Source organism: Sinocyclocheilus grahami, unplaced genomic scaffold (genome assembly GCF_001515645.1).
Source record: "Sinocyclocheilus grahami isolate Dianchi unplaced genomic scaffold, SAMN03320097.WGS_v1.1 scaffold185.1, whole genome shotgun sequence".
Taxonomy (NCBI): Eukaryota; Metazoa; Chordata; class Actinopteri; order Cypriniformes; family Cyprinidae; genus Sinocyclocheilus; species Sinocyclocheilus grahami.
The window spans coordinates 113,531-129,579 of record NW_015505364.1 but is presented as its reverse complement, the minus strand read 5'-3'; the positions used below and the strand labels follow the sequence as shown (position 1 = coordinate 129,579).

The 16,049-nt window shown below is 38.0% G+C and overlaps 1 protein-coding gene across 1 annotated transcript in view; it reads left to right on the top strand.

Moving 5' to 3' along the window:
* The first annotated feature begins 2,754 nt into the window (after nucleotides 1-2,754).
* The window catches only part of LOC107594528 (protein patched homolog 1-like), a 33,515-nt gene continuing 20,220 nt past the window's right edge, over nucleotides 2,755-16,049 (top strand). Inside the window, exons 1-4 of the mRNA XM_016284609.1 lie at nucleotides 2,755-2,834; nucleotides 3,783-3,981; nucleotides 4,171-4,292; nucleotides 14,546-14,693. Of these exons, the coding sequence (XP_016140095.1) occupies nucleotides 2,755-2,834; nucleotides 3,783-3,981; nucleotides 4,171-4,292; nucleotides 14,546-14,693 (549 nt within the window). The remainder of the gene's footprint in view (nucleotides 2,835-3,782; nucleotides 3,982-4,170; nucleotides 4,293-14,545; nucleotides 14,694-16,049) is intronic.

The window sequence follows — 16,049 nt, the reverse complement described above, 5'->3', positions numbered from 1 at the left end:
ACTTTTTACTTTTTTTTTTTTTTTTTTATAAAACTTTGCATTGAAGAAAAGTAGATTTTTGTTTGTATATGCTGTCAATTATAGTTAAATATATATATTGCTTATCAGTTTTTACTCAAATATAGTAAAAATCGGTATCGGCAGATCACACTAACAAAAAAATCGGAAATCGGAGTCTGCTAAGAAAATTGCAATCGGTGCATCTCTAGTCAAAACGTTGCAAAAGGTCAAAGTTTTAGGTCGACGCATATAGCAGAGAATTGCTTGACATTAAAAAGAGTTAAGTGCAATAAGTTGCAGAAAACAACTCTTTGCTGTCCTGTTTTTTAATTTCTGTAATATTTCTTAACTGAATAAAAACTTACTTAACCTGAAAAATTTAGTTTCATAGCTCTTTTTATTCTATTGCATTTATTTGTGCTGTTGTTTGCCATTTTTATTTGTTCTTATTTTATTACTGACTTTTTACTTGTGTTTTTTTTTTTTTATAAAACTTTGCATTGAAGAAAAGTAGATTTTTGTTTGTATATGCTGTCAATTATAGTTAAATATATATATTGCTTATCAGTTTTTACTCAAATATAGTAAAAATCGGTATCGGCAGATCACACTAACAAAAAAAATCGGAAATCGGAGTCTGCCAAGAAAATTGCAATCGGTGCATCTCTAGTCAAAACGTTGCAAAAGGTCAAAGTTTTAGGTTGACGCATATAGCAGAGAATTGCTTGACATTAAAAAGAGTTAAGTGCAATAAGTTGCAGAAAACAACTCTTTGCTGTCCTGTTTTTGCTGTCTGACTCACACCTGAATCGCGTGCACGATCTTGCACAGCGTCCCTTCCGTTCTGCCGCACACGTGCAAAGTGTGCTCACACAGACAGAGACGCGTTTCCGACAGCGCGCGAACACCGAGTTGATTCGTCTTTCACATCTTCGTCCTTATCATAAGGTTTTTTTAATTGATTACCACATATGGTTCAATATTGTGATCTAGAAGATTGTGTTTCACACCATTTCCATTTCCCTGCAAAAGGAATTTATCTGCACCTGTCTTTGTTGATGCAGTTCATGGGCTTTTTTCTCAAGATTTTATCCGCAGGATTACACAATCGTGCTGGTTTTTCAAAGAGCTTTAAACACACCTGCTGTCATGTTTGACTGAATTCCCCTCTTGTTCTTTGTCATTCTTTCTCACTCACACATTTTCTTTTAGTGTTAATTTCACACCTGAGGCAAGGCCATTTGTGACCCCAGAACCTGTGCATCTCTGGAGGGGATTTGAATTCTTCAGGGTTCAGGTCATAACATGACGTTTCCAGCAATATTGAAGTATTTCTCTGTAAAGTGAGTGACGTGCATTGTTATAGTTCCTTCCTGTTGCCTCTGTAGGTCTTAACATACATCTGAGGAGCCATTCATGATGTGAAGGTGACCTAGTTCATGTTAATCCAGAGTGGAGACATTTCTGATGTCATCCCCAAAGCATGTTGGTGTTCCCAGGGCCTCAAAATCAGGAACATGCTAAGCTTGTTTGGAACGTAGTCAACCTGGTCCCAATAATCATGTTGAAGTAAAGTTCAGGCTCGCTTGAAGCTGCAATTAATGAGCGATATTATAAACATGCCCCAAAACAAGATCAGATGTACGTTTGGGCTCAAGAAAAAATAAATCCTCTACTTTTTCATAATGCTTCTAGACGTTTCCCTCCTTCTCATCCTTTTTCACTGGCTGGGTGGTCTGCCCTGAGAAAAAAAACATGGTTATTTTCAACTGTAATACAATTACAATGGTTTGAAAATATTCAACTCATGTCTGTCTCGTGAATTGCAAACCATTGTTAAATTGGAAGTTTTATGAATGTTTTGCTGAATGAACTAATGTGTGCAAGTTATCATCTGGCTCACTCACTGAAATCCACATCATTACATTCAGTAAAATTTGAACTAGAAAATTAGTTTTTTGAAATGTATGGCTATATAATTAAATTCTAATAAAATACATTTAAATTTGAATTAAAAAAGTCTAAATATTGAACTTAATTGCTTTAAAAACTTAATTCAGGCAAGATGTTTAATGTGATTTAAATCATTTTTAGTCTCTGTATGGTGAAATTCGATAATCAGTGAAACTCAGCAAGTGAAATATTAACTACGAGTTAAACAGAAAGCAGCAAAAAATGGCAAAAAACACTTACACTATGCATGTAAGATTAAGTCCATAAAGTGCAGGAAGTATGTTTGATTATTAAATCAAGTTTTGTTTTTGCATTTCCCTGTGTATTTTGGTTCAGTTTTTTCGATAATATAATCTGTATATGTTCCATGAAGAATATAAATAAAAAAAAAAGTTAAATGAATCAATTAAATATATCATGATTAAATACTGTGCTAAGTGGTGCTCCACAGTCTCCTGTGGTGTTTTCTGAAGGCCTTCATTGTGATGCTGAACCGAAAGCCTCACACAATTGTTCCACTTCTGCTGCTAATGGCTCCTTGCAACAGTTACACTCAGTAGACAACCACCAAGTCTGCAAAAGTTTTTCTGCCCTCCTCCCCACTCCCTCTTTCCCTCCTTCATGGATGGTAAATAAGGATTTTACTGTGTTCTGGTTGGGGGACTTGGAATAATGACTCAAGCCTGGTTAGGCACATACAATGTGGTCTGAACCGCTGCAGGTCTGCCAGAAGAGAAAGAGAGAGGGGCGATCAGAAGGAAACATACAGAAAAAAGGAAAGTATGATAGAAAGAGGGAGAAATGAGAGAAAGATGGTGCAGGGACGGAAAGGCGGAGCGGCTTAGAGAGTCAGTCAGTGGAGCCGTGGAAGTGGACAGAAAGTGGGAGGGTGAACTCGGTGCGAGGAAGGCCATTTGAGGATAGAGTCAAACATACGGGCGGGACGGGAGACCATGTAACGATGCAGCAAGAGAAAGAGGGTGCTGAAAAAACCAACTGAGACAAGTATGGGAGGTTTGTGAAACTGCTGCGTTGGGCTGTTAGTTGTGGGGAGATGCCAGGCCCTGAGCGGGATCACCCGGCACGGCAGTATAATTAGAGGGGATAAAGATCAGATGAGTGGATTGATTCCATTTTCTCAAAGCTGTTATTATGGAGGCAGGCTGAAATCCAATCCCAGCGACATTAGTGCTGCCACCGCTGTGACGTGCAGCGTCCATCAATCCCTAAGCCTTCGGAATTCCATCCAGTCACCCTTCATCCGCTACCCGTAGTTATGCCGAACTACTTTAAGCACATCCAACATCCCATAAGCAGGGCTCAGTCCGTGCTTCTCCTTCATGGTTAAACATACACTACCCTTCAAAAGTTTAGGGTCAGTCAGATTTTACTTTTTGAAAGAATTGAATACTTCTATTCTGCAAGGACTTATAAAACTGATTTTATGAAAGAATCCTGAAAATTGTTTTACAGTTTCTGCAGAAATATTAAGCAGCGCAACTGTTTTCAACATTGATAATAGTAAGAAATGTTTCTTGAGCACTTAGAATTAGAATTATGATGATTTCTGAAGGATCATGTGACGCTGAAGACTGAAGTAACGTTGCTGAAAATTCAGCTTTGCCATGGCAGGAATAAATTACATATTAAAATATATTAAAATAGAAAATAATTATTTTAAATTGTAATAGTATTTCATAATAGTATTTTTGATCAAACACATGCAGCATTAGTGAGTTCAATTAAATTCCATTGTGCTTCATCAGACTGTATTTGATGCTGTAAACCCCTAAGGCCACATCAATAAAATTGTTTATTTTTTCCCATAGTGGCAAAGACCAAGTGCAGTGGACCAACTTTGATCCGATGGGATTCATTGCTGAGCTGAAGATGCTGAAGTATCCGGTGGACAGCTGGGAGGAGATGCTGGTCAAAGCAGAGGTGGGTCATGGCTATATGGACCGCCCCTGCCTGAATCCCGCGGACCCCGACTGCCCGTTGTCAGCTCCCAACAAGAACATGACACAGGTGAGTTCTGCATACAAGGGATGACATAGAGCAATAGCTGAAAATAATTTGCGATTATTTGTTATTCTGTGTTGGGTATCTGTTTTCTGTTTTCCCAATCATAGGCTACAGACAAAGATTCACTAATTAAAGCAATGTTGTTTTGCAATTTGAGCATGTCTCAGATTTATGATCTGTCATATTCTTAAGCCTTTTGACGTGGCTCGTGTTCTGACTGGTGGCTGCTATGGGCTTTCCAAAAAGTACATGCAATGGCAGGAGGAGCTTATCGTAGGTGGGATCAAGAAGAACGACAGTGGCAGACTTCTGAGGTAAGAGACAACTTTGGGGTTTTAACGCTGACGGCATTTAGAGAAATTGATTTATCTTAAAGGGGTCTTTGTTTTGGGGGTGTACTAGAACATGCTCTCATGCTTTGGTGGTTTGAAAAACGCATTATTTTTCATATAATGCTCAGTCTCAAACAGCTTGTGAGCCACAAATACCAAAATGAGTGGCTAACTGCGCTAAAACGTTCAAATACATAAAACATTGTCAAAATGCCCGTTTTGGTGAGTATCCAGTTAAACACAGTCAATTTTGGAACGTTAAATAGTTGAGAAAGAGAACGCGTGTTGTGTAACAGTATATTGGGTTCGTGGATAAAACCTTAAAGGGACCGCAGTCCAATATTTATGCTGCTGTCTGTCATGTTAATCAAAGAACAAAAGACAAAGAAAATAATTTTCTGCTCTTGACTGAATACGTTTTATAACTTTAATGGTAAGCATTAATCTGTATTTAATTTTTACAATGAAGACTACAGAAATTAAAGTAATCAAATGTAAAATAACACTGGATGTGTTATTTTACATTTGATTACTTTAATTTCTGTAATATTTCTTAACTGAATAAAAACTTACTTAACCTGAAAAATTTAGTTTCATAGCTCTTTTTATTCTATTGCATTTATTTGTGCTGTTGTTTGCCATTTTTATTTGTTCTTATTTTATTACTGACTTTTTACTTGTGTTTTTTTTTTTTTTATAAAACTTTGCATTGAAGAAAAGTAGATTTTTGTTTGTATATGCTGTCAATTATAGTTAAATATATATATTGCTTATCAGTTTTTACTCAAATATAGTAAAAATCGGTATCGGCAGATCACACTAACAAAAAAATCGGAAATCGGAGTCTGCTAAGAAAATTGCAATCGGTGCATCTCTAGTCAAAACGTTGCAAAAGGTCAAAGTTTTAGGTTGACGCATATAGCAGAGAATTGCTTGACATTAAAAAGAGTTAAGTGCAATAAGTTGCAGAAAACAACTCTTTGCCGTCTTGTCTTGCTGTCTGACTCACACCTGAATCGCGTGCACGATCTTGCACAGCGTCCCTTCCGTTCTGCCGCACACGTGCAAAGTGTGCTCACACAGACAGAGACGCGTTTCCGACAGCGCGCGAACACCGAGTTGATTCGTCTTTCACATCTTCGTCCTTATCATAAGGTTTTTTTAATTGATTACCACATATGGTTCAATATTGTGATCTAGAAGATTGTGTTTCACACCATTTCCATTTCCCTGCAAAAGGAATTTATCTGCACCTGTCTTTGTTGATGCAGTTCATGGGCTTTTTTCTCAAGATTTTATCCGCAGGATTACACAATCGTGCTGGTTTTTCAAAGAGCTTTAAACACACCTGCTGTCATGTTTGACTGAATTCACCTCTTGTTCTTTGTCATTCTTTCTCACTCACACATTTTCTTTTAGTGTTAATTTCACACCTGAGGCAAGGCCATTTGTGACCCCAGAACCTGTGCATCTCTGGAGGGGATTTGAATTCTTCAGGGTTCAGGTCATAACATGACGTTTCCAGCAATATTGAAGTATTTCTCTGTAAAGTGAGTGACGTGCATTGTTATAGTTCCTTCCTGTTGCCTCTGTAGGTCTTAACATACATCTGAGGAGCCATTCATGATGTGAAGGTGACCTAGTTCATGTTAATCCAGAGTGGAGACATTTCTGATGTCATCCCCAAAGCATGTTGGTGTTCCCAGGGCCTCAAAATCAGGAACATGCTAAGCTTGTTTGGAACGTAGTCAACCTGGTCCCAATAATCATGTTGAAGTAAAGTTCAGGCTCGCTTGAAGCTGCAATTAATGAGCGATATTATAAACATGCCCCAAAACAAGATCAGATGTACGTTTGGGCTCAAGAAAAAATAAATCCTCTACTTTTTCATAATGCTTCTAGACGTTTCCCTCCTTCTCATCCTTTTTCACTGGCTGGGTGGTCTGCCCTGAGAAAAAAAACATGGTTATTTTCAACTGTAATACAATTACAATGGTTTGAAAATATTCAACTCATGTCTGTCTCGTGAATTGCAAACCATTGTTAAATTGGATTATAGCTTATAACTTGTTACAGATTGTTTTTCCCCCCCCCCCCGGATTGCTTTCTCACTACAACCGAACCGCTCCAGAGTTCGTTTTCAATCGAGCCGAGACCACCTCGTTCAGGCGATCTCGGACCGATTGTTTTGGCACAGATCTGAGCGCGATTGTCGTGTTCACATATGCCCAAACGAACGGGGGAAACAGGCCAGGTGTGAAAGCACCCTAAGTCTTGTTGCCACTCACAACTAGGTGGGAGAGAACTTGGGTTTAAAACCGGTAAGTTCTTTGAAAAACACTGGAAATCACTAACATGATTCTGACTTAATTTTTCTTTGTTCATGTGGTACAAAAGTAGAAAGCACACTCTTAAAGTTGGTGCCTTGTAGTTGAGGGTCACTTTTTGTTCTATTTGGTTCGTTCTATTGAAGAATATTTTTGAAATGTCTCTTGTTACAGCTCGTTTTGCTTGTAGGTTTCAGACTTTGATTCTTTCCCCTAAATAATACAGTTTAAGGGGGATCATGCGAGTGCCATTATGTTTAACCTTTGTTACACACTTTCTGAAATGTACTGAAAATGTACCTCAATATCCTTATACACTAGCTTTGGAACACATACATTTGAAGGTAAATCAATTTTTATTTTATTTTTTTGCTGGCGCCAATGCAACAACTCATGTAAAGTTTTAAAAACAGGACCACCCCCTTGTAATTCACAAGCAAAGCTTTCACATTTGTGTATATTTTTGGCCTTCAGAATATCTTCTCTGGCAGAATAGTTCAGTGAAATATGGTTGAATATGCCTTCGGTACTTCAAAGTGTGATAGTTGACCACGAATGAACCCTCCTCCCTGCTTCCGCATCTCAGAAGAGCTTCAGAATCATGCAAACTGTCGTCCAAAACACATCACACCAGTAGATGATTTGCTTGATTACGTTACGAGGAATTGACAGATTACCTGTCTGTGACTGTACAATTACCTGGTTCAGAATAACTGTGAAGTCCTTGTGAACAGTGTTGCCCGCTTCTCTAGGGTGCTTGATCCTGGAAATGGAGAAGTCTTCTATTCTCGGAGGTCAGGTAGAGAGCGCATGAAGAATCGACAGCTTTGAGAGTCAGGCTTGGACGGTGTTCAGCAGGACGCTTTGAAAGGCTGCTTTTGTAGCTGTGTGTGCCACACAACGACGCCACTGCCCGAGTGCAATAAAGCAGCCGAGCACATACACACACGTGTGCGCTTGCAGACGCACTTGCGCGCACACTCATAACTCATAGGCCTGAATTTGAAGGCAGGGAAGAAGACTGCAGGTGTTAAAGGGTGTACTGAAAGGCATTTTGAAGTCAAGTTAACAGGACATATGGGAGCCTGTACATGTGTTAGCGTTTCCTTTCATCGAGGCTGGAGGATATGATTGATTATCATGAGACTGTGCTTGACCCTGTGTGACGGCAGTGAAAGTTATGACTGTTTGTCACCGAAGAATTCTAAGTGACTTTTTATCATGCTTCTTTGTTTCTTGTGGGTTTTTCAACTGCTTATTTATGTTAACAAGTGAATACATTTGTAAATAAATAAATTATGCAATCATTATTCCTCACCACATGTGAGTTGTAGCTTGATGAACTGAATGTGATAAGCTAAAAATACAGTTTCCTGCGAAATAATACAGAGAAAATGTCTTTGCATGCAAAAAAAAACACTTTACAACTAGTGTCATCTGGGTTGACAAACGAATGACTCTTACTAGTCGATTCTTTTAACGAATTGAATCAGTTTTATGAATGTTTTGCTGAATGAACTAATGTGTGCAAGTTATCATCTGGCTCACTCACTGAAATCCACATCATTACATTCAGTAAAATTTGAACTAGAAAATTAGTTTTTTGAAATGTATGGCTATATAATTAAATTCTAATAAAATACATTTAAATTTGAATTAAAAAAGTCTAAATATTGAACTTAATTGTATTATGAACATCAAATTGAATTATAACTATAAAAATGTATTACCCAAATAGTATTGTTTTTATTTCTGTAGTTAGGACCATTTTGTTGCATTGTCCATGCATTTTGATTCAGTTGTGGGGGGTTGATAATTTGGTGGTGGACGGAAAAGTGTAAAACAAAAACACACACACACACACACAGCATACAAAACTGTTTCTTTAGTTCCAACACATTAAGCTGTGGAGTTTGAAGCAACATTTAGGCCAAATGTTGCATTTAATTCCCCTTTTCTCCATATTATTTTATGTTTCCTCTTAAATCTGCTTATAAATAAACATACTAAAAGTTTATAGAGCATCATCTGAAAGTCTTCTCTGTCACTTTTCTTCTCCATTTCATAGTGGGCGGCAGGGTGAATCAGGAACTCAAATACACGAGGCAGAAGATCGGAGAGGAGGCCATGTTTAGTCCTCAGCTCATGATACAGACGCCGCGACAGGAAGGTGCTAACATTCTGACTGTAGAGGCACTGAAGCAGCACCTCGACTCTGCCATAAAGGCCAGCAGAGTGCAAATTTACATGTACAACAGGTAACGGCACAACAGCTTCTGAACAGTTATTTCTTTTTGGGTAGTTGACATATAACATGTCATTGGACTTTTTTATCAACAAAAAATATAGGTTAAAATTTGGGAAAGTGTGTATTTTAAGTTCTGTAACTGGTCACTTTGTCTTTTAAGTTTTCTGCTTTAATTGTTATTCACAAAATTATAGTTCAACTAATTTCCACTGTTGTTTTCAGGCAATGGAAATTGGAACATTTATGCTTCAAATCAGGAGAAATTGTTACAGAAACCAATTTAGTGGACCAGGTAAGTAAGAAGGGTTACAATATCTTTTTAGATTGACGTTTTAGTAGAAATTATTAAAATTCAGAGGAGGACCTCTAAGGGCTTGTTACAGTAATAGAGCATGAACTTTTCAGATTATAGAGAAACTGCACCCATGTCTGATCATCACTCCTCTAGACTGCTTCTGGGAAGGTGCTAAGCTACATTCAGGAATGGTCTACCTCCCGTAAGTTACACACCTTTCTGTATTTGCTTGGAGCCTGTAATGTTTGATCCTGTCCCGTCTGGTTCTTGTCATCACGTTGATTTGCCAGAAAGGCCATTTTCATACACTAAACACTTCACTGACATGTCCTTCCTGTGAATAGAGCCATGTTGAAAACCAATAAACAAGCAAACTAAATTTAAAGGAAAAAGTTTTTCCTTCCAACCAAGAGAGGTGGTGAAAAGATGATTTTATAGTGTTTATTTAATAAATGACCTCTTTAAAAACTTAATTCAGGCAAGATGTTTAATGTGATTTAAATCATTTTTAGTCTCTGTATGGTGAAATTCGATAATCAGTGAAACTCAGCAAGTGAAATATTAACTACGAGTTAAACAGAAAGCAGCAAAAAATGGCAAAAAACACTTACACTATGCATGTAAGATTAAGTCCATAAAGTGCAGGAAGTATGTTTGATTATTAAATCAAGTTTTGTTTTTGCATTTCCCTGTGTATTTTGGTTCAGTTTTTTCGATAATATAATCTGTATATGTTCCATGAAGAATATAAATAAAAAAAAAAGTTAAATGAATCAATTAAATATATCATGATTAAATACTGTGCTAAGTGGTGCTCCACAGTCTCCTGTGGTGTTTTCTGAAGGCCTTCATTGTGATGCTGAACCGCTCAAAGCCTCACACAATTGTTCCACTTCTGCTGCTAATGGCTCCTTGCAACAGTTACACTCAGTAGACAACCACCAACTCTGCAAAAGTTTTTCTGCCCTCCTCCCCACTCCCTCTTTCCCTCCTTCATGGATGGTAAATAAGGATTTTACTGTGTTCTGGTTGGGGGACTTGGAATAATGACTCAAGCCTGGTTAGGCACATACAATGTGGTCTGAACCGCTGCAGGTCTGCCAGAAGAGAAAGAGAGAGGGGCGATCAGAAGGAAACATACAGAAAAAAGGAAAGTATGATAGAAAGAGGGAGAAATGAGAGAAAGATGGTGCAGGGACGGAAAGGCGGAGCGGCTTAGAGAGTCAGTCAGTGGAGCCGTGGAAGTGGACAGAAAGTGGGAGGGTGAACTCGGTGCGAGGAAGGCCAACAAGCAAACTAAATTTAAAGGAAAAAGTTTTTCCTTCCAACCAAGAGAGGTGGTGAAAAGATGATTTTATAGTGTTTATTTAATAAATGACCTCTTTAAAAACTTAATTCAGGCAAGATGTTTAATGTGATTTAAATCATTTTTAGTCTCTGTATGGTGAAATTCGATAATCAGTGAAACTCAGCAAGTGAAATATTAACTACGAGTTAAACAGAAAGCAGCAAAAAATGGCAAAAAACACTTACACTATGCATGTAAGATTAAGTCCATAAAGTGCAGGAAGTATGTTTGATTATTAAATCAAGTTTTGTTTTTGCATTTCCCTGTGTATTTTGGTTCAGTTTGACGATAATATAATCTGTATATGTTCCATGAAGAATATATAAAAAAAAAAAAAGTTAAATGAATCAATTAAATATATTATGATTAAATACTGTGCTAAGTGGTGCTCCACAGTCTCCTGTGGTGTTTTCTGAAGGCCTTCATTGTGATGCTGAACCGCTCAAAGCCTCACTCAATTGTTCCACTTCTGCTGCTAATGGCTCCTTGCAACAGTTACACTCAGTAGACAACCACCAAGTCTGCAAAAGTTTTTCTGCCCTCCTCCCCACTCCCTCTTTCCCTCCTTCATGGATGGTAAATAAGGATTTTACTGTGTTCTGGTTGGGGGACTTGGAATAATGACTCAAGCCTGGTTAGGCACATACAATGTGGTCTGAACCGCTACAGGCCTGCCAGAAGAGAAAGAGAGAGGGGCGATCAGAAGGAAACATACAGAAAAAAGGAAAGTATGATAGAAAGAGGGAGAAATGAGAGAAAGATGGTGCAGGGACGGAAAGACGGAGCGGCTTAGAGAGTCAGTCAGTGGAGCCATGGAAGTGGACAGAAAGTGGGAGGGTGAACTCGGTGCGAGGAAGGCCTTTTGAGGATAGAGTCAAACATACGGGCGGGACGGGAGACCATGTAACGATGCAGCAAGAGAAAGAGGGGGCTGAAAAAACCAACTGAGACAAGTATGGGAGGTTTGTGAAACTGCTGCGTTGGGCTGTTAGTTGTGGGGAGATGCCAGGCCCTGAGCGGGATCACCCGGCACGGCAGTATAATCAGACTTCAGAGGTAAGAGACAACTTTAGGGTTTTAACGCTGACGGCATTTAGAGAAATTGATTTATCTTAAAGGGGTCTTTGTTTTGGGGGTGTACTAGAACATGCTCTCATGCTTTGGTGGTTTGAAAAACGCATTATTTTTCATATAATTTACATTATTAAAATACCTTTCTCCCCAGCCTGGCACAAACGGCTCGATTAGTTCCTGCTTGTGGCAGACTTCTGAGGTAAGAGACAACTTTAGGGTTTTAACGCTGACGGCATTTAGAGAAATTGATTTATCTTAAAGGGGTCTTTGTTTTGGGGGTGTACTAGAACATGCTCTCATGCTTTGGTGGTTTGAAAAACGCATTATTTTTCATATAATTTACATTATTAAAATACCTTTCTCCCCAGCCTGGCACAAACGGCTCGATTAGTTCCGGCTTTGATGAAGGTTCGCCTTCTGAAAAACAAAATGTGTTGTGATTGGTTAGCTGTCCCAGTGAGTTGTGATTGGCAAACAGTTTAGACTTCCGTCATCCGCTTTCGGAAACCCAAACAAAGACGTTTGGGCACGGAGGTGAAAAAAACTGCGTTTCAGGCGGTTGCACACCGAAAGCGCACGTCTTTAAAATTCGCACAGCACATCACACGCACAGCGACCATAAAGAGACATTTTCTTGTATAATATTCACATATACGCGACGTTTGCGAACCCTGAGCGACGTTATTGCGCTCAGGAGGCAGAATTTGTTCATAAAGTTTGTATTACAAGTAAGCTTAGCATGAATGGACATGTTTAAGTGGAATGGAAGGAAGTGACCTCTTGTTATATTTTGCAAAAAAAAAAAAAAGTGTTGGATTTTGAGTATATATCATACTTTATGCCACCGGTGTGTAGGCACACCGGTGGTGCCGTTCAGCATTTGTCCGCGGCGCCCAGCTACGTCGTGTTATACTTGTAAGAATTGTTCTAGACATGCCGAAAATTTGAAGCTACAGCACTGCAGCTGCTCTTCTTCTCTCTCTGCCAAACTCTGCTGCAGCATTTCTTCTTCGTCGTCTCGTCTGATGCGCTCACTCAACCTAGCGTTCTAACCACAACCTCGCCCCTCCCCACCCCCCAACCATTCCAATTTCTGTAGGCGGGAATTCTTTGTAATGATATTCCAATGAGCCGCTTTGTGATATCACAAAGCCCGGAAAACAAACGCTGTAGTCCAAACGAGTCGTTTGTTGTAGTTCTTGAAAATGGATTTTTAAAAAACGAAATATCTCCCTTTGGAGTGGACTTTGAGATTTGTAACTTTCTAGATCTTTTTTATGCCCAAACATACACACTACACACTGACTAAAATTAAAAAAGTGAAAAAGCATAATCTTTATGTGCATAACACATCCTTTAATGTATTTTACTTGTAAAGGGAATAAATTATTGTGAAAACCATAGAAGAGTGAGAAAGGAAAAAATGAAGTGTGTCTTTAAGTTTGTCACAGTTTGACAATTTTTGGGCATTACGTGGCAGTGGATAAAAGATCACTTTGTCTTTCCCTCTCTCGTACACACTCACACGTACAGTGTGTAAGGCTTGTGTTTTGTTTCTTTCTTGGCAGATTGTAATCATTAGTAAACTGCATATTAGTATTCATTCTCACAGACTGAAGGAAGCCCACACCTTTAACTCCTAGAGCGAAACATTTTTTTCCCCAGACCTCTTTAAGCTTGAGTGGGGACAGAATTCAGCATCCTCATTATGAAAGAACATTGTCATACCTCCCAAAAATGTTAATACTGAAAATATTCTCTAGTGGCTTTGGAATCGTCCACTGTGATTTCTATTAATCTTTTCACTCTGAAAACCATGGTTTTCTGAAAAGAGAACGTCAAGGGTTTTTGTTTCAAGAAGTGTTCATTGAACAATAGTAGGTTGACAAGTCCACTTGAGGGAGTCTGTACTCTACAGTTGGGCCGGTTTTAGCTCATCTGTGGAGCAAAGTGACAGGCAGCATGTTAGTGGTTCTTTTCAAGGTTTTTATCCCCAAGTAGTGACAGACAAGGTCAAGACAGTGTTTGCTGTAGAATTTTGTTTTTGCAGCAGCCATCATCACCCCCAAGAAAAGAAACGCTAAACGTTAACCAATAAAGTGTTCTACAGCATTTTGTTTTAATTAAAAAATATTTATAATAACAAATTCAGAAACTTTTAATAACCTTAAAAATGACAGTTGGGCCGGTTTTAGCTCATCTGTGGAGCAAAGTGACAGGCAGCATGTTAGTGGTTCTTTTCAAGGTTTTTATCCCCAAGTAGTGACAGACAAGGTCAAGACAGTGTTTGCTGTAGAATTTTGTTTTTGCAGCAGCCATCATCACCCCCAAGAAAAGAAACGCTAAACGTTAACCAATAAAGTGTTCTACAGCATTTTGTTTTATTAAAAAATATTTATAATAACAAATTCAGAAACTTTTAATAACCTTAAAAATTAGCATTTTAATATTGCTTTCACTAAGTATATAATGGCATTTTTCGAGACAGACATAACGAGTTGATTCACTGAGGATATGAGCTGATTCAGTTCATGATTCAGAGTAAAGAGTCTTGGGTCAATTAAGTTGATTCGGACTGATTCAGACTGTTGCCTACAACGTCAGGGGATTAGAACCATATAAACAGATGGTTCAGTATATTGGTAATAAATACATTTTCTGAGAATTTATGTTTCAAGCTTCAACCTGAAAATATCAAAACTTTTTTTTGTGTGAAAAAAAAGTAGATTCTTTTGAGTTTGTAGCAGTAGTAAGTTTTGGGACACCATGTCATAAAATTGCTACCAGAAATAGTAGACCATCTGGGGACTTTTCGCATATGCTTCAATATTGGAACAATTTTGGAACACACTTATTCCAATCTCACATCTGTTCAGCAATGAAACACTTGGTCAGTTTATACTGTATGTTCAGATCACCTTTTCACTCTACTCTTCCTCACAGTGCACAGGCCCTTCAGACCATGTTCCAGCTCATGACCCCAAAGCAGATGTACGAGCACTTGAAGGGCTACGAGGGGGTCTCGCACATCAACTGGAACGAGGACAAAGCAGCTGCCATACTAGAGGCCTGGCAGAGGAGATACTCTGAGGTAAATGCACGTCTTTCACCACGGATCATCTCACGGAATGGATGTAAAGGTGCTCTGTGAATGTCCAGACTGCAGTCTACTTTAGTGGACATATTTACAATGATTGTTTCTGCGGTAGTATTTGTAGTAATTCATTCTTGCATCAAGTTTTACTTTGCTTAAAACTGGATCTTGTTAGGAACCGTTTAGGAGGCCCAATTCATTCCTCCAGCCCAGCGTTGTGTTTCCTGGAACATACACTCACATTCATGCACTCATGCAGTGTAAAGGCATTCATCTTGAGTCATAAGTAATACATACATTCCAAAGGGGCTGTGTCTCTTGAGGGTAGGACCCAGCTATTTAAGTGCAGTCCTTCAAAGGCATTGACTTCCCTTTTCTTCGCTTCTTCATACTTTAAACGCTCAGGTTAAGTGTGAGCTTGGAAAAACGGGGCACATCTGTAAGGTCAGGAAAGGTTACGATGGGACAGTGTAGAAATGTGTGCGCTAAACCCTTCACATGTATTAGATGTTTTACGTTGTTGCATCGAAAACATGACTTCTGGAGGTATTTCAGTCCTGTCGCAACCAAATGCATTGCTTTTTTTTCTCCTTCATTTTTTCTGTTAGTAATCAGAGTAACACTTTACATTGAGGCGTCATGAGCTAACTACTAAACATTTTAATAGCATTTACCAATCTTGCATGTTAATTATTACCTACATATAGCATTTCAAGTTGTATGAATTAACATTAATGAATGCATGCATGAAGAAACATGAATTAACAAATCAACTATAGTAGTTTTATAATGAACATTTTATATATTCTTACAGAATTTATTAATAGTTTAATTTGTTAACATTAGTTAATGCAATAGGTGTTATATACTAACAATATTTTTATAGCATTTATTAATGTTGCATAATGTTAATGTTTATATTTTACATATAATATTTCAAGATGTATAAATTAACATTAATGTACTATTAACAAATTTAAATTAACAATAGTATATTCATAGTAAACTTTATTTGGTAATCTTTAATTTAGTAAATTAACATTTTTTAAAAGCATTTATTTACCTTGGTTGTTAATTTATTGGTTGGTAATTTATAAATGTACTATTTGTTAATTCACGGTTTTGCATAATACATTTGTTTTTATACAACTTGACTTATATGTACATGTATGCCATTATGCAAAGTTAAAAAATGTTGTATAATACTATACTATTCATTGTTAGTTCATGATACCTAATGCATTAAGTAATGTTTACAAATTGAACCTTATTCTGAAGTGTTAGCAAAATCATTTTAGCATTCTTTAATAACAGATTTGCTCATTTATTCCGAGGTGGCAGCATTTACAGCAC